The 27,999-nt window shown below is 42.6% G+C and overlaps 1 protein-coding gene across 13 annotated transcripts in view; it reads right to left on the reverse strand.

Annotated features, from left to right (window-relative positions):
* ptprfb (protein tyrosine phosphatase receptor type Fb) overlaps positions 1-27,999 on the reverse strand; it is a 172,001-nt gene that overhangs the window by 47,402 nt on the left and 96,600 nt on the right. For 5 of the 13 annotated variants that reach the window (XM_086204218.1, XM_086204216.1, XM_086204215.1 and 2 more), the window contains 10 exons: positions 25,567-25,755; positions 23,604-23,621; positions 21,272-21,382; positions 14,375-14,644; positions 13,027-13,608; positions 12,632-12,765; positions 12,123-12,267; positions 8,534-8,839; positions 7,610-7,803; positions 2,374-2,400 (listed from right to left, as the gene is read on the reverse strand). In XM_086204218.1, the coding sequence (XP_086060344.1) occupies positions 2,374-2,400; positions 7,610-7,803; positions 8,534-8,839; positions 12,123-12,267; positions 12,632-12,765; positions 13,027-13,608; positions 14,375-14,644; positions 21,272-21,382; positions 23,604-23,621; positions 25,567-25,755 (1,976 nt within the window). The remainder of the gene's footprint in view (positions 1-2,373; positions 2,401-7,609; positions 7,804-8,533; positions 8,840-12,122; positions 12,268-12,631; positions 12,766-13,026; positions 13,609-14,374; positions 14,645-21,271; positions 21,383-23,603; positions 23,622-25,566; positions 25,756-27,999) is intronic. The other 8 variants (XM_086204225.1, XM_086204219.1, XM_086204222.1 and 5 more) reach the window with 5 other exon arrangements.

Here is a 27,999-nt window from a genome sequence, read left to right on the forward strand (position 1 = left end):
ACAAACACACACACACACACACGCAGGCACGCACGCACACGCACGCACACACGATGATAAAAGCTGGTATGAGCAGAGTTGATACCAAGAACAAATTAATGCTTGTGGCTACTGCACACATGCTGGAGTTGTCTTTTTCTGACTGGAGCCGCTGAGAGGACAAATGCTCCAATGCCTACCAGTCAACCTGCTGGAACTCCTTGAAGACTCATGGCTCTTGGAACATTACATATTATACGACTTTGCCCTAATACCGTTTCTCTAACTTATGAAGTTTTAATTACCTCATCATAGAAGAGAATTTAACTGTCTATATAGGCCGGTTCTGTTTGACAATGCCTTTAATGCCCCCTCTCTTTAAGGGACATTTGGTGCTCCTGTATTTGCCTTGAAGAGAGATAGGGGAAAAAATGCTAAATTACTGTATCATAAAACCGTTTTAACTTTATGGAGGAAGTCTCATTACTTTAATAATACAAAATGGCTTTAACAGTCTCACTGGTGGCAGCCGTGGAGATCTTTTCCCCCTATTTTGCAAGGTCGAATCCGGGCTAGTAAAACTTTTGAAACTCAGCAGAAAATAGAAAAAGCAGGCTTCAAATTTTCCTTCAGAGCAAATGCACCAAAGGGTATTAGAGCCATAATCAAGTTATCTAGATATAGACATGGCTTTTTCTCTAAAAGGTTTCCCTCTTTCCTCACAAGGGTGCCAGGGAAATATGATCAGAAGTGAAAATGGTTGTTTTATATTTGCTCCAAAAGCCCAACAATTTGTAACTTTTATTTTGTGAATCTCCTGTGAACAGGCCAAGGGGTCAACAAGACATGCTCATGTTTTTGCTGTTGACATCTGTCTGTGGCTAGTCACACTACATTAGCTACCTGGCACACAGCCTGCAATCTGCTAAAGACGGCTGCTAAAGAAATGATAAAGATGTGTGAACAGATGTCTTTCTGTGACAGCATCTAGCTGTGTGTCTGTCAGGTGTTAATCAACATATTTAGAGGAAAGTCTGACTCATGCTATGTGGGTTTAGCTTGCTGAATCCGGCCATGTGTGCTAGGCAAAACTGTTATCAAATACATATCATGATTTGTGCGCACTGCGCAATCTTCTGTTTCTTCTATAAAGAAGCAAAAGCATCAATGTCAATTAGGGTTGGCAAAATATTGCATTCATTTTGATTAAGGCACTATAGAAATGCAATTAACCCTGAGGCTTGAGATGCTCTGTAGGTATTAGCTAAATTGTATTTTCAATTGTTCACCATTGTCTGGTGTTCTAAATGCAATGAAAATTACAACTTCCACTTCTACCAGAATCTACTTCAACTGAAATACTCAAAATGCTTCTCAAAATTGAAATATGCAATTATTTTAGGTTTATTGATTAAAAAAAATGTAATTAATTCAGTTGTTTTTAATGGCTTGACAGCCCTAGTCTGAGAAGCCTTAGCGTCTGTCTTTATGAGTTGACTGGATTGATTACTCAGTTACCAGCTAAATACCTAAAACTGCTCAAATAAATTCTTTTGATATTTTCTTTTCAAAGCTTCAAACCTTTCTAAACTGTTTCTTTGCCCTTGTTTGAATGCTGAATGCATTGTTTGTTATTGTGACAGGTTTCTATTGAATTCCTGACTTGGAACAGTAAGTGGCTGTGCATTTATGCTCGTGCGATATGACGTCTAGGAGGTAATAAGCCATAACAAAGGGCTGTGTGACAGCCATGGAAGACTGAGCTGCCATCCAGGCAAATGAAAAGAACATGAAAGGCTGGTGGCAATCTCGGAGATGCGTGGAGCTGATAAAAAACACAGCTCCACCCCTCAGATAGACATGTCATCTGGAACAGTAGGGGAGACAGTAGGTTAAGAGGGGAGCCTGATTAATGTTCACACTGGTGGCACACCGCCTTTGACGGCACTGTATGTTGGATGATTATGATGATAGGGAAAGCAATGCATGCTCAGATCACTTGTCCAGTTGTTACGGTCTCATGGCAAAATGTTGATGGGTTAGACAAGTACGCATTCATGAGAGTCTTCATGCTTCTTGTGCCCTTCACAAACACACATTAGGGATCATTACGGCACACATCTCTTACCGTAGTGACTATGGGGTTATGATCTTTCATAAGGATTAAAACCAAGTTGATTACAGGCATAGAACACACAAAACAACACATGAAAACACACACACACACACACACACACACACACACACACACACACACACACACACACACACACACGCACACACACACTCCAAATCGGGCACAACACAAACAACAACACGACACCCCCAAAATTGCAGAGGTGAGAAGAACCTGCCCTATATGAAAACCCAGCAGCACACATGAGGGTTACTCACATGCTCGGTGGACTCCTCAATATTCCACTGATGGGAGAGAAGACACAGGACACATGGCGGGGAGAGAAATGAGTCATAGACAACACAACGGACAAGGAAAAAAAGCACTCAGCTTTTTTTCGCTCAAAGACAGATAAATGTAGGTGCCATGCAGAGGAAAAAAAAAAAACCCACAAACACATACAGGGACAGTTTGATGAAAGAGAAGCAGTAAAAATACAACTTGAAGAAAACAAACTGTGCAGTCAAGTTCTGCAATAGTTACCAAATTTTTGTTTATGAATGCACTGCCTTGTTTCTCATTTGCCTATGTATCAAATAAGAAAACACTTCTCCTCAGAACACCACTATGCTGCTGTGGACATCTCTGAAGTATTTCCTCTTTCCTTACTGAAATGGAGGGAGGGCCTTTTATTCATTATATTTCAATATGTTTTTCAAAATGTTCTTCTTGCTCGCTGTGCTTGGCTAAGTGATTCCTGAGGGAAGTGAAAGCCCATTTCCAGCCACGGGGCCCCGTCGGTGCTGAGCGTGAAATCTTATTACCAGCGCCTATATACTAGCAGTGTGACATCAAAACCCCACTGATGCAGAATGCAACTACTGGCATTTACCAGCAACTAGCTATACAGTTCAGCAACTGCAGATGAGTTCACTGATGGATGGCCGGGGTAACAAGGAGCAGGGAGGATGACACTGGTTACGCTGAGGAGTGACAAAGACGAGAAGTGACAAGGGAGGGGGGCAGTGGAGGAGCTGCTGGTGGACGAGGAAGCACTGGGGAGGTGAGATATTGAGGGCTGGCCAGCAATTTCTTGGGAACATGATGGGACATGGACATGGGGTGAATGACCTCCTGAGACCAGACACTGTATCTTGGCTTTAAGGTTGGCTCACAGGTTGAGGGATCTCAAAACTATCACCGTTTTACAGATGATATTTCTAATTCCAGACCTTCCTACTGGCAAGGACGAAACAATCTAACAGCGAGAAGAATGTTAAATGCTAATGTTTGCCAGCTCACCGTATACAGCTCCAAGTCTGTGTCATAAATCCCAAACTTAGACTCAAAGGCTATGCTGATGTCGGTCCGTCAGTCAGTAAATATGTACCATATTTTCCGCACTATAAGGCGCACCCAAAAACCACGAATTTTCTCAAAAACCGACAGTGCGCCTTATAATCCGATGCGCCTTATATATGGATAAATGTTGGTTAATTGTGGCTACCGTAGTCAGGGTGCGTCGCTGAAGTAACGGCGGTAAAAACGGTATTGTCACTGAACTGCCAGACAACAACAACAACAACAGCAACACTGACTCGGATAATGACAACGTTGACGAGACGGAACCGGGCACGTTGGATGCCGTACTCGCCCAAGTGTTAAACTCGGACACTGAAGAGGAAGAATTCGATGGATTCGTGGCTTTACGTGTTTCTTTCACGTGTTTACAACTGAACCAACTGCACTATTTCGAGAGTTACTATATTGTGAATGCACTAACGTTTGATTTACCGTAGCGGTATCAGACTGTTTCTTTTACGTGTTTACTGAGTCAGGGAAAAGTTCCCCTCCACGTTTGTGAATGCACTAACTTGTTTTGGGATATTGCTGTTTTACATTGTGCAAGAGCGCGACACCAAATATTTGAAAACAGCTTCTGATTCTTGGAAATGAGGAAAAACAGTGAAATCCCTCCCAAAACTACTGTGTCTCTTAACCAGAAAATTGAACCAAATCACATATAGTGAGTCTATCCTACATGACGTCCAATGTTAACCAATACTCTTTCACCTACATTCACTGAGCCTCCTCTGAAAATGTCTAGAGCCCCCCTGAGGAGGCCCACCTGACTCTGCCTCTGAGCTGTCGGTATATAAACAGACAGACCTCCCCATTGGTCGATATTTATCACCAACTGGTATACTGAAGCGTGAGCTGGGTGTCTGTATGGTCCCAGTGTCGACTGGTTGAGACACATGGCCCATCAAAACCTGCTGCCTCATGCTCCCTTGACATAATGGAGTACTAAAGACTACCATTTAAGAACAGCTGCTACTTAACTCCATGAATAACAGTTTGCAACGTGCCTAATTGCTTAATTTGTTTACCGTCGACTCCATTCAGTATGTCAACAGAGCAGCCAACACATTTAGGTTTGCAAGAGTTCCTATCTCATCTTGGGCTTAATCCCTTTCTGTTGCAACTGCTTTCTACTTGAATCCAAGGGAGAATTATAAATTATCCCCATTTATATTTTGAATATCAATGCAGGCTGATAAGCGTCATTTGTGGAAACGGAGCAGTATAATTTGCAGGCGGGTGAATGCAAATGTGATGACATGGGCTGAGATTTGAGGCAATAAAAATGGGAACGAGGGGAGAACGAGTGATGTGGAAGAGAAGGAGCTGTCATGATTGATGGAGTGAAACGGGTGAGGTGCTTCTTTTCTTTTTTTCCCTCTCTATTCCCATTCAACTCCAATCTGAGGCAGTGAAGCATTGCCTCGCTCACTTGCGCACACACACATACACAAAAACGCATGAGTGGTCAAATAAAATGAACCTGGAAAAGTCGTGCTGAATACAGGCAAACTTGTGCAGAAAACGCACAGAACCACAGATAGTAGCTAATGCCTTCAAACTCAATCATGTCATTTTCTGCCAGTTTGTACGGACGCATTTGAAAACATAAGGTTGCTGTGAGTGCACCGTTGTGGAGCAGGATTCGTGGCATGGATTGTTCACTCAGGCTCTGTCCACTTTCCTGATAGAAATATGGTTAGAAAGGGGTCGATAACATCACACTGTTAACATGGCCTCTGGTTTAAATTTAGCAGGGAAATGAGGGCGCTGTGTGGGCTCCTGCTTGAAAAGAAAAGAGGCGCTTATACCGCCCACGCACATGCAAGCTCTCCTAGCAGCATTTCGGCTAACCCTGAGAGAGGGTGAAGAGGAGAGAAGAAGCCAGATAAAAAGGGGAAGAGAAACAAAGGGGAGAGGTGATAGTGACTTTGGCAGATTTGCAAGTTGACCGGTCAGTTAAAATATGTGATTGAAGGTTGTGGTGACTTGTGTGGGAGATCTGGCTTCCTGGCAGGTTTACGCTGCATCAAATGCAGGTGAAAGGGTGGATATGGAGCTGATTTCACAACACATTAGAAAGATGGAAAGACGATGAAATGTGCCAAGAAAGAAGAGAATTGTTTTCTCCATCTTATTCATGACCAATTACAGGTGTGTGTGTGTGTGTGTGTGTGTGTGTGTGATTGAATTACATGAGTCTTGGATGAGTCAAGAACTCTTCCCAGCCAGCTGGAATGCCTAGGACGACGAGGTTGATCTGAACGGCGGGCATGTTTGCTCTTGTTATGTGTGTTGTTTTTTCCACTTGTGTGTGATGGGATGGATGGAATGTGAATGGAATGATGTGTGTACATGTGAGAAAAAAAACAGTTGGGATGAAAACGGACGAGTGACTGTTGGCTGACTGTGTGGTCTTTACTGACGTCTGGGCAGGTTGGTGCAGGTTGGCTACTCAGTGCTGTCTCAAACAAAACAATCTGTTGAGATGACTCAATCAAGGGTAACCAACCTGCACGCAAGGCTCTAGTAATTATCAACTGGCTCCTCAGGAAGGAAGAGTGCAAAGCGAGGCCATGAGAAAAAAGGGAGTACTGTTAAATAGGAGGAGGCGGAAGACAGAGACAGAGAAATGCAGGTTTCAGCTTGGGGTGAGTGCAAGTTTGAGAGGTGTCATGGACACTAAACACAAGAGCTGTCCTGAGCGCCAAACTGCAAGGTGTTTATTGTGTGAGCCAGGCACAAATGAGACTTGTCGGGGGAACATTGTTTGCACAACAAGTAAGGTCATGTTCAGTTCAGTTTTCACAATGCAAGACAAAGTCAAGCTGAATGTGTCGACATGAAGAAAGGCCTTCAAAGAAGAAAAGCAACCATCATGTTTTTCAGTTATTTCAGACTAAACGATGCGGTCCTGTCAAGCACTCCGGCACATCGTCAGATAACATGAACTGTCAACAGCAGCTGCCTGGAACCGCTGCTGAAAAACAAAGGTGTTTGGTTGGACTGTATTTGGGAGTTGAGAGGAGACTGTTTGCCTGGGGGCAGAGATACGACCAGGTTACATTAGTTATTTAGAGCTTGGTCAGGCAACAATGGTCCTCATGTTAACTTCATGCTGTGTACTTATTAAAGATTCCCTGTCACAGCTTTCTACTTAGCACCACTTGGAATTCAGCATATCTGACAAGTTACTCCAAGGTGACTTTGCGCGTGCTTCCTCTTATGATAAGAGTGAAGGCAGTGGGATATTTACCAAAGCAAATGAGGGTTAATAGCTGTACTTAAGGGCACAACAGTGTGTACAGCCTGGGAAATGAACCAGCAACCTGCTGGTTTCCCTTAACGCTTCTGCAAAGCATTTAACAGCAAATGCTGCTCTGAGACAGGCGAAAGCTGTTCCAGTTTTTCGTGGTTTTCCTGCAGCCAGACAGCGCTTACACACTGAAACTAGATGTTTTTGTTTGAGGCCATCGAGGGTGCGTGTAAAGGCGTGTTCGTGAAAATGTTACCCCCAGCAAACAATCAGAGGGAGGCCTCCCAGTGAGAGGGAAAAAGGGAAGAGTGGGGGTTTGGGTTTTAAGATATTCATGAATATCTGAATCCCTCTTAAGGATTACAATCTCTTATCCATCTCACGGTGTTGCATGGCTTTGAGCGATTTGGACGCCGCCAGCATTTATGTACAAAGGGCGATGTCAGGAAAATAAACTGAAATATCTAATTTAAAAACATGGTTACAAGGCAGTGCATTTGTATAATTGCTAAAAACCCAAAAAGAGGTACACATTGATGCCACTAAGCCCCATCCAGATGTAACACAGAATATTTAATAGCTACTACTGTAGAATTAGAATGGATCTTGTTACAACAGCTAATCCAGATCTGTGGCAGCAGGGTTCCAATTTAGAGTCAAATGTCATACGTGGAAAGAGATTAAAAAAAAAGAAGAGAGAAATGGATGGGGGGGAGGCAGGCTTCAGAAAGAAAATTCCATGTGTGTCGCCCGGCATGAGGGAAATGAGGTGTGAACTCAGAGGATGGAGTGAAAGGGGGAGCAGTGAAGAATGAACACAATGGGAAATTAACATCAGACAGCTACAGAAGGAGAAACAGAGGGAGACTGGACACGGGTCAGGCATCACTCAGTACCTGAGCCTCTGGTAGAGCCACATCCATGATGTTAGGCTGGCCACGCGGTTCACCGTTTTCCAGTCGAGAGAAGATGACTTGGTAGCCTCGGATTTGGCCGTGCTGTTTCCCCTGTAGCGGTGGCTTCCAGGAGACCCGGATGGCTGTCGAGTTCATGGCCTCAACCTCCAACTTCCTGGGAGGTGCTCCTGGCACTGGTAACCAGAAGAGAGGGGGAAGAGAGGGGGGCAGGATGCGAGAGCAAAAGAGAGAAAAGTGAGAGGAGGGAGGAAATGCTGAGCCGGTGATTTCACTGTTTTGTGATGAGGAGCCAACAACGATCAAATTAATGACTCCTTTGTTATTTATAGATGTCGGTGCTCCAGAAAAAGAAGTTACTACATTTTGCTATGAATCAAAATCATCTCTACTCATTTTAGACTTTTTATGCCAGTAAAACAGCTTATGTGGGACAGCATGTGGTCTAGCAATGTCTCTAATGCCCTTAATTTCTGTATGAAATTATGTGTTGCAGCAAACTTCAAACAAATTAATTATAGACAACTCTCTCTCAGGAGGAGCTGCTCTATCACACTGCAAACAAATGAACAAGGAAAAAAAAAAGAGGTAAGGGTGATAGAGGAGAGGGGGAGTTCTGCTCCACTTCAATTCCACAGAGCAGAAGAAAGCCAGAGGACATTAATAGCGAAAGTAGAGGAAAGTGATGCAGAGAGTGGGCCCAGGGTGATGAGCCTTCCATATCTGTAATATTTTAAGTCTAAGGAGACCAAGCTGAAAGAAGGAAAACAGGTGGCACCTTCAGGTACACCACCACCTCGTTAACTCGTAACAGGACGCAGAGCAGAAAAATAGTGGCAGGCAGCCCTAAAAACAGAGATGTGGAGAATTTGGGAGCACTCTGCTTCAGGGGAGGTGTCAACCTACCATCCTCTTTGGTTCTCATCCGCACTGGGGCACTCTCTGGGCCTGGGCCCACATCAGTGTGTGCCCTCACCCACACCTGATACTCTGTCCACTTCTCCAGGTCCTCTAGCACATAGCTGGTGGCGTCTGCCCCGATGCCTGTCACCTCATGTCGCTCCGTGTCCTCTCCAGCCAGGGCCTGGTAGCTGACTGTGTAGCGCACAATTGCACCATGGCGGCTAGCGGCGGGCGGTGCCACCCAACTCACCTTGAGGCTGGTGGAGCTGAGGCTGACCAGATGTACCTCCTGAGGGGGGGCTGATGGGGCTGCAGGGGAAGGGGAGCACAACCACACGAAGGGGGCCACGGATCAAGCAAACATAAAATTCACTAAAACACGAGCAAACATAAGGAAGCTTTCTGTAAACAGGCCATAACGATGCAACAATCTACTTTTTGAATAGGCCCTCTTCCCTGTTCGTGAGTTGAGGGTCAAATAAATCAAAGAAACTTTAACTGCAACCCTAAATTTGGCATTTTTAATTCTGTACTGAATACAAAAAGCTTCCATGGAAACCAAAATCCTACCTCTGGACTGAGAGAAAGCTACAGAAAAAAAATGGACAAAAAACCCCAAATGGAGCAAGAACTATGTCTGGCAAGACATATATGTGAAAGGGGTTAAATGATTATTTACAGCGCAATATTTTCATGAAGATGTAATTTCCCAATTGTGATCTCTGGTGCTTCTCACACTACGCCTGAGGAGCAATTCATCTCCAAACCCATCAGTTATGAATATCCACTGGGTCTATTCCTAAAATTTCAGGGTTTCCGGTGGATATACAAGCCGAGACTTCCTGTTCCATTTGCCAGTCATAGATTAAGAACCTGCTAGCAACTTGAGACAGTAGTGTGAGTTAAACATCCACAGCTGGACCGTTTAAAGCTAATAAGAATACAGATCACATAAAAAGCTATTGTTGTCACACAATAGCAGAAGGGGTGTGATTGCATTTCAGACAATGTATTCCATCTCTTCCGCGCTTCAAACATTTTATCTGCATGGAACTAAAGCTGATTGGTCAACTGTGACTACAAATGGAAACCAGAACACTTCTGGTCCCCAAATCACTGCCTATTCTACATATTCTGCATTCACATGCAGATATCTGTTTATAGAAATTACAGGACTACAAACTGGCCATCGCTGTGCAAGCGTGTGAACAAGTGCTTAACTGTGTTGTTTGCACACTGAGGCAGAAGCTCTGAGCTTCAGTATAATATTTACAAGACCCTGCTAAGAGCTGCAGCTGAGATTCAGTGGGATGTATTTGGATCACACTTAACACAATAATTTCATAACTATTACAGTTACAAATATCCTAGAATAGCCTGAATGGAGAACGTTGTGCTGCATGTTGACTCTGTGTGTGTGTGTGTGTGTGTGTGTGTGTGTGTGCGCGTGTGTGTGTTTGTTTGTGAGTGTGAGTGTTTCTTCATGTCATTTCTGGTCAAACAGTTTTATTGCTGAAATGATTTAAATTCAATTATTTACAACACAGCCACAATTATCAGTCTCAAGTCCAGAGGTAAAAACAAGAAAACAAACTACTTTAAAATGGGCCACAAAAACATCACTGACAATAAACACAATGCATTCATGCATCAAACCTAATCACAAATCTATTCAACTCTAGAAAAAAGGCTTCTTCAAAGGAAAATAAAATGAACCAAAAAATGAAAATTCAAAGCGCGGTGTTCTTACACAGCATGCCCATGAAAGTTCCTTTTTAATAAGCAGAGCAATGAACAGCAGGCTCAAATTTGAATCCAATAAAATAATGCCACGATATGAATACTCCAACTTTCAAACATTAGGGCTTAATATAAGAAAAGCGGGTCTCATCAGGTGGTCCGTTCACAAGAGCGTGGTTGGATAACTACAAAGAACTGACGACATTACGTGTATTAAGAAAAGGTGACGGACTGAATCAAAAATGATTTGCTCTATAAACTGTTAAGCTGTTTGGTGGCTGCTTAACAACATTTAGGTGAATGGTTGGATCATCTAGTGAGGTCATCTTTGGTCATCTTCGCTTTATCAGAAAACAGGAAATACATTTGCCTTGGAGGCAAAAGAGAGTGAGACGGAGTGGGCAGAGTTAAAATTAGACCTCCTCTGTCTAATAGAAAAGCCCAGTACACTGCGTTTTCACTGTACAACATTTCAGAACATTTGAAAACATAATTTAATATTGACCTATTATGACAGTCTGCTTTTAGTATGACTACATCTACATAAAAGTATTTACAGTAAGTTACTTTGCAATATTCACTCTATTTGCATTATAGTATAGAAGTATCTCAGTTGATTTAAAAATGATGGTGCTTCATCCTTTGCTCCAGTGTTTGTTTCATTGTGATTATTGCATATAGCCCTTCCAAAAACATTACTTTTGCCTTTGTTGCTGTGTTCATTGCTCTGGATGTTAAAAGAATATTTAAATACAGCACTAATATGTCACTCTTCCTGAAATCCTCAGAACCGTCCAGAGGCTGCTGCCTATTTCATGCTAACTGTTGGAAATCCAACTCCTATGACTTCTGTCAGCGGGAATCACAGACTCATCACCACTCATGATCTCCAATAGCAGTTAGAACTCTGCTCCTGTCATATATTTGAGCTTTTCAATAACTTTTTTGTGTCCTAACAGGTAAAGACTCAAAAATAGGTATCTAATCATATTATATTATTATATACTGAAATGTTGCAGGCACAGTAATCCTGTTTAATGACTGGATTTTCATGTGAAACAACACTGTTAAACTTGTCTGTTTTAATATTCCCTAACACAGCTCATACACATATTTCTACAACGCCTACAAACCAAAACTACAGGCTGCTGTTTGTAGACTTAATGTTGTTCCTGGGCCTTTTACATTGGAATGTAAACTGACAGGAATAACAGATGCTGTGTACCAAAGTATAGTAGTAATAGTAATATTAACAGTACTGATTGGTACTTCTCTCAAAAAAACCCTACCTTATCAAACCATTCGTTTATGAATGAGAACCTTCTATTTTCAATATACTACAATTGTGCAAAGGAGCCCTCTGGGTGAGGCGGTTCATGCGTTGTGCGACTGCGGCAGCAAAACTTCGGTCAGCTTGTACAGAGTGACATTTTGAGTGCTGTGAGCATAAAAAGCATGTAATGATATGAGGGATAATAACAAAACACAAGTCACAAATCTGTGAACAAGACATATTAAACGTACCTTTGACACTGAGCACGGGGCCTGTCCTCAGGTAAGATGGACAGGAGTGTTAGTGATGGTGACAGAGGGGAGGTGGTGGAAGCGTAAAGCTGCCTGGAATGGCTGCGCTGACAGCACTTTATGTTGTGCTGAAATTGACTTGACATTCAGGTAACCCCAGTCGTCTGATCCCTATGTCACTCAAGTCTGTCTTTCTCTTAAAATAATGACCTCAACCTGCATCAGCTGGCAGAGGGTGACTTATAAGCTCCAAAATCACTGGTTAGTGGCCAACGAGGACGTAAAGACAGATGAGGGGCACAACATGAGAGAAAGATGGTGGACTTACTGGACTGGGCGGTGCGAGCCTCGATTGGCTGCGTGTAGACACCTAAACCCATCTCAGAACGGGCTGCCAGCGAGAAACGATACAGAGTGTCAGGCTTTAGACCATCCACAGCATAGGAGCCCGCTGGGTTGAAGGTCACATGTAACTGGATGGTTCAGAATTAGATGGACAGATGACAGTCAATTACAATTACAGTCACACAAGTCTCCTCATGACTTGGCATGAAGGAATAATACATGTACGTGTATCAAGATGAACAAAGTCTTCAACTGAAATGAGTTTTACATTTAAATCGGAGAATAAAGCAACATTTCAGAGCAACTTTTTGGGAAAACAAGTTGTCCTCCTCCATTAGAACCGATGCAGTCCAGCAGAGTTGACTCAATTACTGTGTTGCTTGTTACTACAGTACATGTTTCTCATCAGCTGAGGAGTTGACTGCATTACTAAAACAACAAACACAGACAGCGTGACGTTATATAAGAGTAACATCATGTTTTTACTCTAACCTTGTTGTCTGAGCCGGCCTCCCAATACTGCAGCTCATACTTAGTGATGGGGTCCTGGACCGGCCACAGCCATGTTAGCATGATGCGGGTGTCTAGTTCAGCTTCAGCCTCAAAGCTGGACGGCTGGGCAGGGACTAGGTACAGAGAGACAGGAGGACAGGTAGGACACAACCAAAGCTAAATGTTCTCCACAGTGTCAGCCACAACTGATTGTGGTGGTAGTTATTTCTCATTTTAGCTCTTTGTCTCACAGGAATTACTTTTACATATTAATTTGAACTTCCGCTGGCTTATTATGGAAATCAGGTGTTGAAACACTACATATATGACAACTATGACGAGAAATATCCCCTTTAACATACACAAAGATCGACAGACAGTTGTTTGCTGCTCACCTCCCTGCTGGGTTTTGACTTGCAGGATGTCAGAAGGTGGACCATCTCCCACCGAGGTGAAGCCTAGCACCCTCAGACTGTAGGTGATATCAGGAGTCAAGCCAGAGATGGTGGTGAGGCTGCTGTCATCTGTGTTGTGTTTCTGCCAGGCGCTGAGCGGAGCGGTGAGGTCAGAGCTGTAGTAAACCCTATAACCCCTGATTTGCCCATTGGGTTCCTCAGGAGGTTCCCACTGGACCAGCATTGTGCTGGCACTCAACATGCGTGCTTGCACGTGCAGAGGTGGTGAGGAAGGGGCCTGTTCACCTGTGCGTGTCTCCACAGGGTCACTAGGCGGCCCGCGGCCAATGTTGTTGACAGCCATAACACGGAACTCATATTCAGAGTAGGGGCTAAGTCCTCCAATGCTGTAACGAGTGGTGGCCACACCTTCCACCTCTTGGAAGCCATTGTCCGATGACTTAGCTCTGTACTGGATCATGTAGTACGACACAGGCTCGGGGTTCCCAGAATCCCAAGTGAGAGTCACGCTGGTGGCTGTGGTCTCAGTCACAATGAGGGAGGTGGGGGGCTTTGGCAAGGCTGAAGAAGCAAGTATTCACTTTGATATTAGAACTGGACTATTAGGAATTTTCCACAATTTCAGAAAAGTAAACATCTGGCACGCTCGATATCGTATTTCTGAAAATGTAGACAATACACCAAAACTAAGCTCCTGTCTCAGAAAGACATGATTGGTCTTATTTTCCATTCTGTATCTCATAACTCTGAAATGATTGTTTCATAAGCTAATCCTTGGAGTGCTGTAAGCCACCATTATCCCTAAATGAATACAGCACCTAGACTGCAATCCTAACTTTGTGTTTCATAACAGTCCTGGCCATTACCAACCATTCAGGAAAATTGCAGGAAAGTGGTTGCAGTTTAGTGTGAATGACACACACAAACAGAACAGAGGGTCTTCATTATGGCTTCCTTGAACAAGGGAGTCTGAATAGCTTTGGTCGCTCTAAACGATGGTGACATTCTGTGCATTGATTGGTTGATTGGCAAGGGTGATCAATACACTGCTAAGAGCGGCTGCAACATCACCTTTACATAGTCACAGGTGGGTAGACCCTTTCTGATAGAAACACTGTGATGCAGAAAATCACAAGCTCTGACTTTGACGCTCTTTCAAAAAGAAACATGACCTTTTTTGTTGTTGTTAACTAACCCCAAAAATCCAAACAGCGACAGTACGGGGGCAGCCATTAAACATAAAACAATTTGGATGCCGTTTAGAAGTGGTTTATCCTGTAATAATATAAATTACCCAATAATTGTAATGAACAACATACACTCTCACCTTTGACAGTGACCTGAGCTGTGGCGTCAATCATGCCCAAAGAGGAGATGGCCACACAGGTGTAGTTGGCAGACTCACGGATGTTGGTGACTTCCAGCACATTACGTCCCATGGGCATCTCCTCCTCTTTGGTCAACTCTTCTACACCCATCGTCCACTTGACGTAAGGCATCGGTGAGCCCACAGCCACACATGTCAGGTTGACGCTGCCACCGGGCATCACCTCTTGGTTAGTGGGTGGAATAGAAAATCTGGGCGGAACTCTTCGCACTAACAGAATGAATAAAAAGAAAGAAGTGATTAGCTTGGATATGCAAGGATAAAAAACATAGTTGTTTGTGATTTGCTAAATGATCACATCCCATTCTGTACCACAAGGCTAAAAGCTAAATCAGAAAAGCTAACAGAATAGGGGGCTGATTGCTTTTGTCCAAACGTGCAGTTGAGCACAATGGAAATAATCGCTCTGTCACAAAATGGCTCTGGAAATTCACAAGAAAACTTTGAGGGGGTGTTTTGTCCCCTTGCCTACAAAGGGGAATATAATCAAAAAATAGCCCAGTTTGCCGGAGACTATGACTGGCCCTCTTTTGTCAGAGTGTCAAATGGTGGCGAGAGTTGCATCATTGAGGGACCCTGTGGAGATGGCATTGTTTGAATTCTCCTCCTGCTCCCTCTCCCTGGCTCCTTCTGCTCAGTCTGTCTTTCTCGCGCTTTCTCCCTCTCTTTGAGCAGTTCTGATATGCAGATAGGCTGACATTAAAAAGGGGTTCCCATGGAGACAAGAAGGGCCGTTGACGTCGCCAGGGACAAGGCAAACACCGATGCAGAGGCTCAATGCTATTCTGAAAAGCTGCCCCAGTATAAACAGGCAGTCGGCATTTACATACGACTTGTTTTCCATCTAAATAAAGATACACAAGAAATGCCTGCCATTTTTAAATGCTTCCGAATTCTTTCTGGCAAGTTTTTGGCAACCAGAACTCTTGGCATGGTAAAGGAAACCAAATTTGACAGTGCTATGTGTATATTCATCAGTGTCAGACCTGTGGAATTTATGACATCCTGAACATTTACATAGTACGAGCTCAACGTGAGAAGGAGGAGCTCTGACTTTTCTACCTTTGACTGTGGAGAGAAGAAGCCAAGCCAAACATTTAGCTCTCTAGCGAGACCCATTATTGCAACAACACTACTGCTGGTTGTATATGTTCCAAACACTGCAGCATTTGAGTATCCCTGCAGAGTTTATGCTGCTTGTTTGGCCTAATGCACTACCACATCTCTGTATCTCGGGGAGAAAAAACAAAAGAAAAACCCTTGACTGTAATTGCACGAGTCTCCATGAAAATGGATTTTCAAATGCGAGTCTCCCTTCGCCATCTTTTACTCCACCTTTCGCCCCTCCCTCCCTGATCTAATTTGAACCAGAATGTCCTCACAGCCGTGCTTATTATTCCCTTCATTATGAGGTGAAATAGAAGAACACAAAAGCACCTGTTGAGGTTCTAGTCAGGGAAAGGCTGGTTCTCTGGACTTGACTATAATAAGGGAAACTTGGTATATATTCATCTGAATTTTGCCAAAATAATTGAGGTGCTACTGTTAATTTTTAATCGATACAGTCACGTAGGTTGCAACTACTTGGCTCGATATCTCAGAAAAACAGTAATATCTAAGTTCTGGGCATGATTATGGACTTTGGAGTTTGTTTTACACAATTTCTCAGATAAAACACAACTTTTCAGCAGGTCTTTGAAGGGATTAGTCCTTTCAAAGGGTGTGTGGCAAACAAAAATCGATTAAAGACTGGAGACAGTACAGAGGTCAGCAAAGGTTTAGGCCAAAGTAAAGATGACTATCTAATACTAATCTGGAAAGGTTTACAAAGATTTACATCAGCCATAATGTCGGCTCTCTGAAGTTCACTGCTAATTTTTACATGCAATGACTGGACAGGCTGAGTAGTGTTAGCAGCCTGGGAACAGGACGAGGACGACATTCTCAAGCAAAGCATGCATGGGAGCTGAGGAAAGATATGGGAAGGGATCACAAGTACTCGGCGGGGTGGGAGGGAGGTAATAAAGGGGACACTCTGTCTAGATTTCTCATCTAAATGACTGTGCATCTGATTTCCAGAATGACTAATGGATGACAGACTTTCTTTTGAGCATTTCAAGAAAAAGTGTGATTGGTATTCTTGTGATGATGGTGGCAACTGGTGTCAAACAACAGCGGCATCCTCAAAATAGCAATTTATTTATTCATTTGATTTTTTTTTACAAATGCTTATGAAAAAGAGAGACCCCAAGAGAAGTGGGCCTAATTTAAGACCATTAAACTCAAAGTATCTGTTATTCTTTCATGATCCCATAGACTAAACAGTGCTAAGAGCAGTCAGTCAATGGGGCCCTGTGTATTTTGAACACTTAATGTTGTGAATAATTCATGGCGTGCGGTTAAGTTTGGAGAGGTGCTGTGGAACAAAATGACTACAGGGCAGGTAATTGTTATCGATTCCCCAGAAGCCTCTCTCCTGTTGAGAGCAGCTTGGGGAGACGGGCTCCGGGACTCTATCAAAACCACAAAATAAGCCCTGTCTCCACTCAGCTTGCCTGCGTGCTGGATACCTATAAATTTAACTGCCTTGACAAAGTGCCCAAGGATAGCAGAACCTGTTCAGTCAATCAATATCTTTGCAAACTGGCACAGAGTCTGGTGGGCTCCAAGGCTTCCTGGCAGCAGAGCTGGGCTACCATGATGGCTGATCATCGCCTCTGTCAACACAATGCCAGCTCATTCGTAAATATTTGATAGGTTTTGTGAGGTGGTGTTTTTCAAGATGCTGTTCATTTCTGTAAATGTATGGCTCATGGACGTTGAGACGTGAAATCCATTACTTATACCACTTGCAATATAGAGAGCAAGAAAGGACGTCTGTCTTTTCATGACGGTAACATCACACCCCTCAGTTATCATTCAGTTGAGGATGATCTCGACAGTAGAACAGACGTAATCCCCTGAGAATGGGTTTGTCACTTCTGATACCCATGTACCTCTTTGGAGGAGCACAGGTGTTACCGCCTAAATACCTGACAGGTCCAGTTGCCACCTGAATACCGGAGTAATCCATCACACACCCTTGGGCTAACAGAGACAGATGGAAAGTCTGAGGGTGAAAGCAGCTATAGTTTCAGGTGCTGGTGATTGACAGTGACAATATGGGTGGGGTTGAGAGGAACAACAAAACAGATACTAACAAGCTTCCTGGCAAGGTTAACTGAATGTTTCTGATGAGTGAAACTAAGAAACATGCAGGAATTATTCAGGGATCCATGCAAACAAGGAGACAACACTACATTTACACTGAGTTAGATTAGGGACAGCTAATAACTTTCAGGGACAGTATTGCAGCTTCTTCATCAGGAGGGCTGGAAAGGATGGTTGACGTCTCCTAAAATCAGCATCAAATGAATAGGTGGGAGGGTTCAAAGTGAAAATGACCAACCTTCACGCTGATCTGTTTTGTAGATGAAGTGATTTGATGGGGGTGAGCAATGGAATGAAGAGATACAAATTGGAGAGGAAGACATTACAGTGAAACAGAACAGTGTTTTGGTAGGCAGCGGAAGTAAGTGGTATGGCACAGAAAGGCATAGTAATGAATACAGGCATCAGGAAGGGGCGCTCACTTTATTTCATTGGTTTTTAAAACAATTCTGTGTCTAGTTTTATAAAACCAAATAATTTATTACTAAAAACTAACTAAGATATGTTTTGATAATTAATTTGACATCATACTTACTGTACCACGAAACATCATTTAAGATATTGCTTATTAAGAGCAGGAACTTCCTCAGGCATCTGCTGGTTGCCTAGCAACCTCACAGTGACAAGACTCATCAAAGTCGCTTTGAGTAAGCATGTTTTACAAAATATGACATATTCCAATAAACCCAGACTATATCTGTCAAGCATGAAGGATACACAGTTTTCCAATTGCAACACCAATAGGATTTAAATCACATGCTCCCCTCAAAAAGACACTTGTGGGTCTAGAGGACACTAGAAGCACTGCTGTTTGCCTTCTTTTTCATCATTATAATGGCCTGAATGGATCACTTTGTGTGCTTCCCTTCCTGACACACAGACAGCGTGAACATATTTTGGTAAAGGAAAAGCCCAGCTGCAGCACTTCATCCTCTCTGACATATTGGCATGTCACATGGATATATGAAGGCGTGCCAGCAGACAGAAGCTCCTCCATTGTGGGATAAGCACATGACAAATGAGTGTTCATACACAATCACAGGACGCTTGTGATTCCACCCACGTTGATGGAGTCCTCCTCTAGAGGAGGGTCAGCGAAAGCGACCCGCGGCAAACAAGGTGCACACACACCTTTGCACCTACAAAAATGTACACGCTCTTAATGGATGAGAAGTGGACATAAATAAATAGGAATACAGGAAGCAAAAAAAGGTGCAATCCATGAGCCACCCCACTCTCCACGCCCCCACACAGAAATATGAGGACATCATTCTCTGGTGGTTCTATAATGTCAAGGCAAGGGTGGTGTCGGTGTCACTGGCAGTGTAACCTCAACCAGGCACTGGATTAGGTAGCAATGTTGAGTGGAAAAAACACATACTCACTTTCTACTGGTAGGAAAGGGTGTGTGTGTGTGTGTGTGTGTGTGCGCGGGCAGGTGTTAGACCTTGATACAGAACAGTACCACAATTCTTTCGCATTTTTTATATGACAATTTTAAGCAGTGACAACTTTATCAACATTTCAAGGAGACAAATAAAGGGCTTCTGCTCAGTGAGTAGTTTTTAAGAAGGTGCCAAATTTATCCAGCAAAAGATAGTTTGATTGGACATAAAAGGAAAAGGGGAATAATGAAAAACAGTTAATTTCGACAGCAATTGTTTTGATATTATTCTGCTGTGTTTTCAGAGGCCTTTAACAAAAGTGTCTCTTTGATACTGCAACTGGATTTGAATGAATCATTTTTATAGTATGTTGCTACACATCAACACTGTAGAACAGTTCATTTCAACAGTCAATTTTGATATCATTCGGCCATATTTTCACTTGTTTGTTTTTAAGTGTCCCTCTGATATCGCAAAAAGATTGTAATCAATCATTTTTATAGTCTGTTGCTACACATCAAAAGTGTAAAATGGTTTTTCAACAACCTGTTTGCTTTCAAAGCTTGTATCATTTGAGAACAGGCATGGAAAACCCCTAAATCTCCCCAACGGTGTCTCAGAATAATAATTTACGACACAAGAATAAGGAGACATGTATGTCAAAGGACACTTGTGTCGAATCCCTCGTGTTTAGGACCCAATCAAACAGCCAGGCGATAGCACAGCCCTGGGTCTCATCACCTCATTCTTGCTGTGGTAACAAAGACAGACTGAAAACACGTCTAGAGCCTTTGTTCTCCATCCCAGACTTTTAAAAGGTTACGGTCTGTTTGATTTCTATCTCTCTGCTGGTGTGGGGAAGCTGGTGGAAAAGTTGGTGATGGGGCCAACGGGTTGACAGCTACCTGGGTGGTGTTACAGACTTGCTGGGCCTAGGGGGCCTTGCTGGCGCCATGCAACACAACTACTGTAATTACCTCTGAGAGGGGGAAAAAGGGCCATGTCTGCACCTGTGACAGACATGCCCTGATTAATAGATGAGAAGTACATCCTTTCCCTACATTTGCAGTTTGGCCAGCTACCTCACCCTGTCATGATAGAAGATCTAAACCTTCTGGAGCCCTCGGTGTTTCATCTGTGACTTTGACGCTGCTAGAGTCCCTGAGGATGATTTTGCCACTAGTTCCACTGATCTATGAGGAGGTTTGTCTGTAGCAAATACACTTTTATACTTGCTGTAGGAAAAAGGCTGATGCTCAGCTGCACATCCTGGTGAGACAGAAATGTGTTTCTGCAGCATTCTTAATTCAGTTTTCCATTTCTTTTGCAATAGCTCGAAACTGATGTGTCAGGGGAAAAAGAGAGACACTAGATAATTTACTTATTTTATTATGATAAATGGGAAAACAGAGAGTGGAAATACTTACAAGTAAAAAAAATGGCTTGTATGCTACACCACTGTGTGTGCTTTGAACAAAATTATGAAGTGATAGCCAAGCATGTCTCTTTCTTACCCTGACACTTTTACTCCCTCCTTCCCTCCCTCCCTTTTCCACCCACACTAACAACTGGAGCAGCTATTCTGTTTCATGTACATCAGACATGGTGGTGTTATCTACAGGGGCTGACCTACACTACTCCCTCCCCCATACCAGCTCTTTCCAGAATGGGCCCAATGCTGCCCTTGCCCTACATTAGTCTACTCACTGAGACACCAGATCAAAAACACACCCTGAAACTCCAGATCCCACCATGCCTTTAGGAGCTTGAGGTTGTGCGGGAAGGGGTGGGGGTTTTGGGGGTAAGGGTAGAGATAATGGAGCTTTTCCGATACAGTCAAAACAAAGAAGTAAGAAGGCTTGGCATGGCTTTCACTGCCAGCAGAGGAAATGGTTTCAATGCAGCTGTTTTCACAGAGGCTGCACCTGGTTGTGTTCACAGCCAAACAGGAGGTTGAGGTTCGTTCAGCTCATTGGTATGGGAGGAACGGCACGGCAAGGATAATGGTGAGAGAATTGGTTGAACAAGAGATGGAGACAGAAATAGAGGTATAAATGGAGATAGAAATAGAGGTATAAATATGGTAATTACAAATTACACAACAATTAAGGGGAGAAAGATGAATGATCGCTGATGAGTGAACAACTTTTCGAAGCTGAGGGGTTACATTTGTGGTTGCTGAATGCTTGAGACATAAGGAGAGATAGATTATTTAAGAAGTGAGACAGACATTTGGCTTTACCTCGTACGTAGAGATTGGCAGGAGCAGAGTAACGGGTCCCAGCACTGTTCATGGCAACACATTCATATTTCCCCTGGTCTGACTCCTCGCTGTTCTCAATTTGCAGAGCTCCTGTGTAGGAGATTAATATCATTAGTTGTGCAGCAGGACAAGTAACTTGGCGTGAATGCACAGCACAAATCTGTATAGTGACTTGCTAGAGAAGGTATAGAGAACTAGAATAACCCAGTTCATACATAATTAATTGTTCTTGAAAGAATAGGATGCAGTTTTCCATTTTGCTGTCTGTGTGAGTTCAAGGAAACTATTAAGCTAGCTGTAGTGAGAACAAGAGCAGGGTCAGTGAATTGTCTGATTAACAGGCTGCAGCCATCATGATTGAGCCTCATGCTAATGGATACACTGATACATCCAACAAAATGTTTGTGTCTTGCAGGAATATTGTTCTCACACAGATATATGCTTGAATCTTTCTTGCAGTAATACCACTATAAAGGTAGCAGAATGAGTGTAATATCAATCTTAATGTCATAAATGTGCAGCGTTTTATACAGTTTTAGCAAAAGACACTATTTATAGTTCAAGTTCAACTCAAGAAGAGTGGTAGTCATGCCAGTTTATGAGTTTTGGACAAATTAAGTATAACTGGGTATTTTAGGATGACCATGTCTCACCAAAACCCTCCAGGGAAGCACTCCTCAGACAGATGGCTTAGATTAGTTTTCCCTAGTAGCTGCCATCATTACACAGGAGCTAGCATGTTGTTTCTAACAAAGCATGAAAGCCTGGGAGACCTGTCATGGCGCGGTCATGTTGACACCACATGATCCTAAGCTTCATTTAGTCATCGTGATCTAATTCCAGATGGCTGAGAGATCGGAGGAGTTGTAGCATGACAAATTCAAAACAGACCAGCAACGGCAAACTTACCTGCATCCCTTGACTGAAAAATGTATGAAATAAATCTATTTCTTACAGCAGTTTATAAATATATATGTACGTGACAAGTGGATGGTAACAGTTATCATATCTTCGAAACAGCATGGTACTAGCATTAAGTCAGCCAGCCACGATGCCGTTTGAAAATAACAGAAATACTTAGCATAAGATGATCTCAGGATACATTTTTTTGTTCACATCATGCAGTATGAGATGAATGCAACAAGGCGAGACCAAAAAAGTGAAGCAAAACAGGGCGGGGCGGTGACATGTGATAATACCACCACAGATCTCATGACAACACATCTTTCCAAGGTGTTTGCCCTGAACACTGAGCTCATTTCTGTCTGATTCAGCACTGACATGCACCAGCATACTAATGCTGGTGTCACCAATCTGTCAATCTGCCCACTCTCCCACGGGAGAAAACAGAGCAGGTACTACAGATATGCAGGAGGTTACATCTATGGCAGGTGTCAGACCTGCAACACTAAACCCCTTCAATTACGTCCAACTCCTCAAACACTTGTGGTTCCTCAACAAGGTCAGTTCACTGTTTTCCAGAGCAGAAATGAAATGAGGTGCACAGAGGCTGCTCTGAGTCAGCCTTAACTCCGAAAGAGTTAAAAATCTAATTGAGTATGGTTTGCATTAGGAGCCAGAGAGCAAAACAAACAGCTGGAACTTCTGCAGGCTGCAGATGTATTCAGCTTGGCTCCAGACGTCAACTATTTAACTCACTGTTGTTTAAAGGAAGTCACGCTTGCACTCGGGGAGGAAAAGCAGGTGATTTACATAAAAACCGGATTTAAGCCTCCATCTTAACCATCTCTACAAGGCAGCCAGTTCCCATGCTGGGTGGCAGTGCTGTATGCAAATGCATCCACTTCCATTTACTTTGAGGCTGCATAAAGGAGGCAGGTAAGACCATCTTGTGGTGGCGTTGACCTTCAGTTTAGAATGCAACTCCTCATCCCTTTTTGCTGAATAGTCAGAGGAGACTCTTCCGTTGAAAGATGTTTGTTTATGCGTTAATGTGTGCATGTTCAAAAATGTGGTTTATTGCTGGGAGTGTGGGAGGAGTCTTTAAAACAACATATTTTTCCTAAAAACAACTTGCACTTGGGTCAGCATTTCCATCTTCCTGACAACAAGGTCTGTGAATGTTTGTTTGTAATGAGTAGACACACCAGACAGACCATGAGCTAAACAAGCGGTAGGAGGAGACGACAGGTGGAGACGACAGGAGAAGACGGGGATTCGGCTCTAACAGTGTTGATGAACCTGGAGATGTGGCGTCTGGGGCGGTGGGGTGGATGTGGCGGTCAGACGTGAGTGTGAGAGGATGGAAAAGAGGTGATGGTTTCCAACACACTTAATTTATCATCCTTACCTCTAATTGGTGTACCACCTAGGTGGGAGTAATTTTGATGCAAACAGGGTTGAGAGATTAGTTAGTAATCCACTTAAAACAGTGGGAGAAAAACATGGCTTCTGACAGGCCACAGATTAAAAAAACAAACAAAAAAAAAAACCAGAAAACTAATACAGAGTATAATCCACTTAAATGCAATGTGACAAAGTTCAAGTGTACTTAATGCAATGAAGCAAGTATAATATCAGAATGTGCAAGTTCGTCTGCAAAGGAAAGGTATTTAAAACAACTTGCTACTTGCAGACTACAGCTGCAGCCACATCTGTCTTTACTTCCCATTAAAATAATCGGTAATTTTAGCAGTTTTTTTTTTTGTCATGGTCTCTAATAACTCCCATCTATTTGTACAGACAGCAGTTAGTAAAATGGACAAGAGATATGAATGGCAGTCAAACACAGTAAATAGAGTGATGCACAGCACAAAGTATTCAGGTCAGAGGTATTAGAAGTAAGAAGTTAGTATCTCTATAGGATGAATGGTTTGGATGGTGTGGGAAAATAGACCTAACGTGTCTGTGTGCTGACTGAAAAAAAAACGAGTGAGTGTGATGTAATAACAGGAACTGGATCTGCTACAGGGCTGCCTTCTCTGTAAAACTATGGCAGGAAAATTAATTTTTTTTTTTTTTTTTGTCATTGCAACACTGTCCTCATTTCAGGTCGTACGCAGTAATGTAAATCCTGATATTGCAGCAGATGTCAAGAAAAGGATGGTGGATAAAAAGAATTGTTAGTCTGAGGGCAACACATATCAGCACATTTCCAGGCACTCCCTCACAATACGCGAGAAAGAAAACTAATTAAAAGTTTCCTGCCGTAAGTTAAAAAAAAAAACGAAAAAAAAGAGCACAGTTTTATCCTTGTTATTACAACACTATAACGTAGAAGTGTTAGTGTCTACAAACCCGCATCTAATTTGGGTTATGCATATGTGAACGGTCCAAGTGCTCCAGTGACCCATTCTTAGCATCAACTGGACAAGCTTTTCCTTGGGTGGCTTGGATCTATAATGAGAAACCTCGCTTAACAATCTCTGAGGGGATTTTTCACATTTTGTTGGTTCTGAATTGGTCGATTAGGTTGTAAACTTAAAGCAAGAGCGTTTTCCTCCTGCTTGGGTTTGTTTTCACTGAGAGAAAAATCAAAGCATTACAACAAACCAAGAAAGTAGGAACGTTAATTGGTCAGATGTGTCTGGGCAGTGAAGAGAGGAGGGATGTCCTGTGTTCTGGACTAATGTAAAATTCTCCCCCTGCTTCAGGTTCTCACATAATCACACTTTGCTGTAGTTCTTTTGTAGCATATAAGGCACTAAAACTACTTCAGTGAGACTGAAGAGGATTGATTCAACAGAACTACAAGGAATATGTGAAAACACCCTTAGAGAGGGTACAACCTCGCTTTTTCTGGTGAAAGTCATCCATTTTTACACCTTTTTTTCATCTCATGCAGGTAAGTAGACTGCTGATGTGTCCCAAGAGCACCTCACTGACTTTTTGTGAATCCCAGCTAATATGTCATCTGCTGCCTTCATTGCGACCCAGCTACATGTTTGAAATGGGATGAAGGATTATTTAAATCATGTGAAATTCTCTTTCTTCGCTTTGAAATGCTACAAACCCATACATCACTATCAAAGAATACACAAATGACTTCTTTGTTGCTTAGTGAGGGTTCTGTTGTAGGGAATACAATCCTCTAAGAACTCTTAACCAACTAATCAAAGTGGCAATGATAAGCTGACTAAAATTTTCATGTTCTTTGGGATGAAAGCAAATACATCATACGAGACAAGGTCCTTTGTGTTTCTACGTCGTCATCTTGTCTGTTTTCATTTACATCTGTTGCTGTTTCATGTCAAATTCGCCTTTGCTATATTCAAATTATGTATACATCCCTAAAAATTCAAATCAAATTGTACCTGAACGAAGCTGTTTAATGCGCCCGTTGCTGCTGTTGATGTCCACGGGAAGCATGTCCTTGAACCAGGATATCTCCGGGTCTGGGTTTCCGCTCGCCGCACACAGCATGGTGGCGGTTCTGGTGCGTTCCACCACCTTCAACTGGGGCCCCATATCTATGGCGGGGAAGCCATGGGGGATCTGGTTCTCTGAAAATTTGCAAAAGTAATTGCTTTAGTATAAATGCAAACACAGAGGACAGGGAATCTTGAAAAACAAGGAAAAAAACATGGACCATAAAGATTTTAATAGAACGCGCTGTAGGTAGCGAGGACAGAGAGGAGGCTGGAAGAGAGTAAAGAGGTTCACAACAGGCCAAGCAGCAACCTAAAATAGAACAAGAACATACTACTTGTGAATGGCAGATATGCTATTGATTCCTAGTTTAGAATTATAAAAATCCATCCTGACATCCTGTACCAGAATAATACATTTACCTAGTAAGCTCACCTTGGCATTGCTAGAAGTACTCCTAGTCAACAGTGGAGGCACAGAGAGAGCTACTTTTTTTTTTTTTTTTTAGCTTACAGCCTGAAATTGGCAGTGACAGCTCTCATCCACTTTTGTGCTGTTTCAGTACATGATGACAAGTTGTGTCATTGTGTGGCATCAGTCTTGCAAAAGTAAACCACATTTGGTCTTTTGAATAAAATATACAGCAGCTATATGACAGCGAATTTCACTGGAAAAGCCTATCTGTGTAGAAAACCTCATAATAAAGCCCAACTGAAGCTCTGGACAATGTTAGTATAAAGGAAACACAATGGCCCAAAAGAGGAATTATTCAAAGCTTCCTCTCTAACCTGTAATCTCTTTTCTCTCTATGCTTATTGTCTCTCCCTGGGGCCCTAGTATTAAAATGAAATACTTAAGAGGGAGCTAATGATTTGAAACTTATGCATTTGGATCCCCATGACGGGATGCTAACTGCAGGTAAACAAATTATAATGGATAATACTGAACAGGCTAGTCTGTTGAGGAAAGTTAAGGAAGTGGTTTTGAGAACAGGATCACAAAAATAAAACTGTCTGGCTGTGACAGCATGAAAAAATGAAATCAGAGGAAATGTCCTCTTTTAAAATCTGCCCTTTGGCCTCTGTTAACAATGACAGAATTACGCTTAACTAACAGAATTATGTGGAGGAGTCATCTGGCACTACTTTTGCCCAAAACAAAGCAAATTTTTGATGCTCTTAAGAAGATGCGTTGGGATGTTGAAACGTCATAAATGCACACTGAATTAAAAATAATCTATAAGTGGCCCGTGTGCTCTGTCAATGCTGCAAGTCCTGACTTGAGAAGTGGAGAAGACACCTAACTCTTAAAGAGTGGGGGTGCATGTACTCCTGCAAACCTTCTACTTCTGCATGGAGCCAGAGACAGTTTCGGCCCGGCCAAAGCATTGGTGGCTTCAACCATTGTTTTGCAGGCTCCCGCCAAAGCCTCGAGTTTGGTCTTTTGGCCGTCACCATCTTGGTTTTCTGCAACAAGGTATCCATTTTTATATGGTGGACGTGGACACTAGCAACTAAGCTAGTCATGCAAAACTTTACTCTGCCTTAACATAAATTATACACATAACAGGAAGATGATCGGAAAAAAAAAAAATCCATATCACTGCACTGAAGAAGGCTTAACACTGGCCTGCGAGTATATAACCTTGTTTTGAAAAATGTAATTACATTGAGGTGTAGTGCATAACCAGACGTCTTTGTGCACTTGCCCCTACTGGGCACTGGAGACAAAACGGGCTCTTCCACATAAGCTCAATATTTTAGAGCAGCAAGGTTTATCCGTTCAATACATAGTCTATGTGGAAGCCAATGTTTTCATTTCCGTCTGACTGCTGTTAAGATCACATCAACAGAAAAGCTGTCTAACTGAGTTACAGGGTGTACCAAATATGATTTCTTAATTTGTTCCCCTGACTTGGCTTGTCTGTTCAAAATCCATACTTCCATAGCAGGAGCCTGAATAGTGGCATGGGTGTTTGTTGTAAACCCCAGCAGTGCAGTTGCTCCTTCTTTCACCCTTGTGTTTGGCTTGTCGCCCAGATCGTCTCATATTCAGATGTAGTTGACAGATCTCTACATGGCCTCTTATCTCTGGAGAGAGCTTCACTTCCTGTCTTAAGATATAGGATTTGTTTTCAGGCAACCCAGTCGAATAACTACACATCAGCATAAACAAGTACAGCACCGTGAAATAATACCGTGCAATTTGTCATTGTATGAATAACGGTAACAGTGGTGCTTTTTGTTCCTTTGTGGTTTGTTCTTTCTAACCTTCAAATACAAAGAAAAAGGTATTTAGAGAGATGGAGACAAAATACAATGAGAGTCGGTAAAACTCCTAGAGGACACTGAAAACTGTTTAAGCAGCAGTCATTTTCT

The sequence above is a fragment of the Aulostomus chinensis genome, chromosome 5 (genome assembly GCF_037954235.1).
Source record: "Aulostomus chinensis isolate RoL2024-O1b breed Wild chromosome 5, RoL_Achi_v1.0, whole genome shotgun sequence".
NCBI lineage: Eukaryota > Metazoa > Chordata > Actinopteri > Syngnathiformes > Aulostomidae > Aulostomus > Aulostomus chinensis.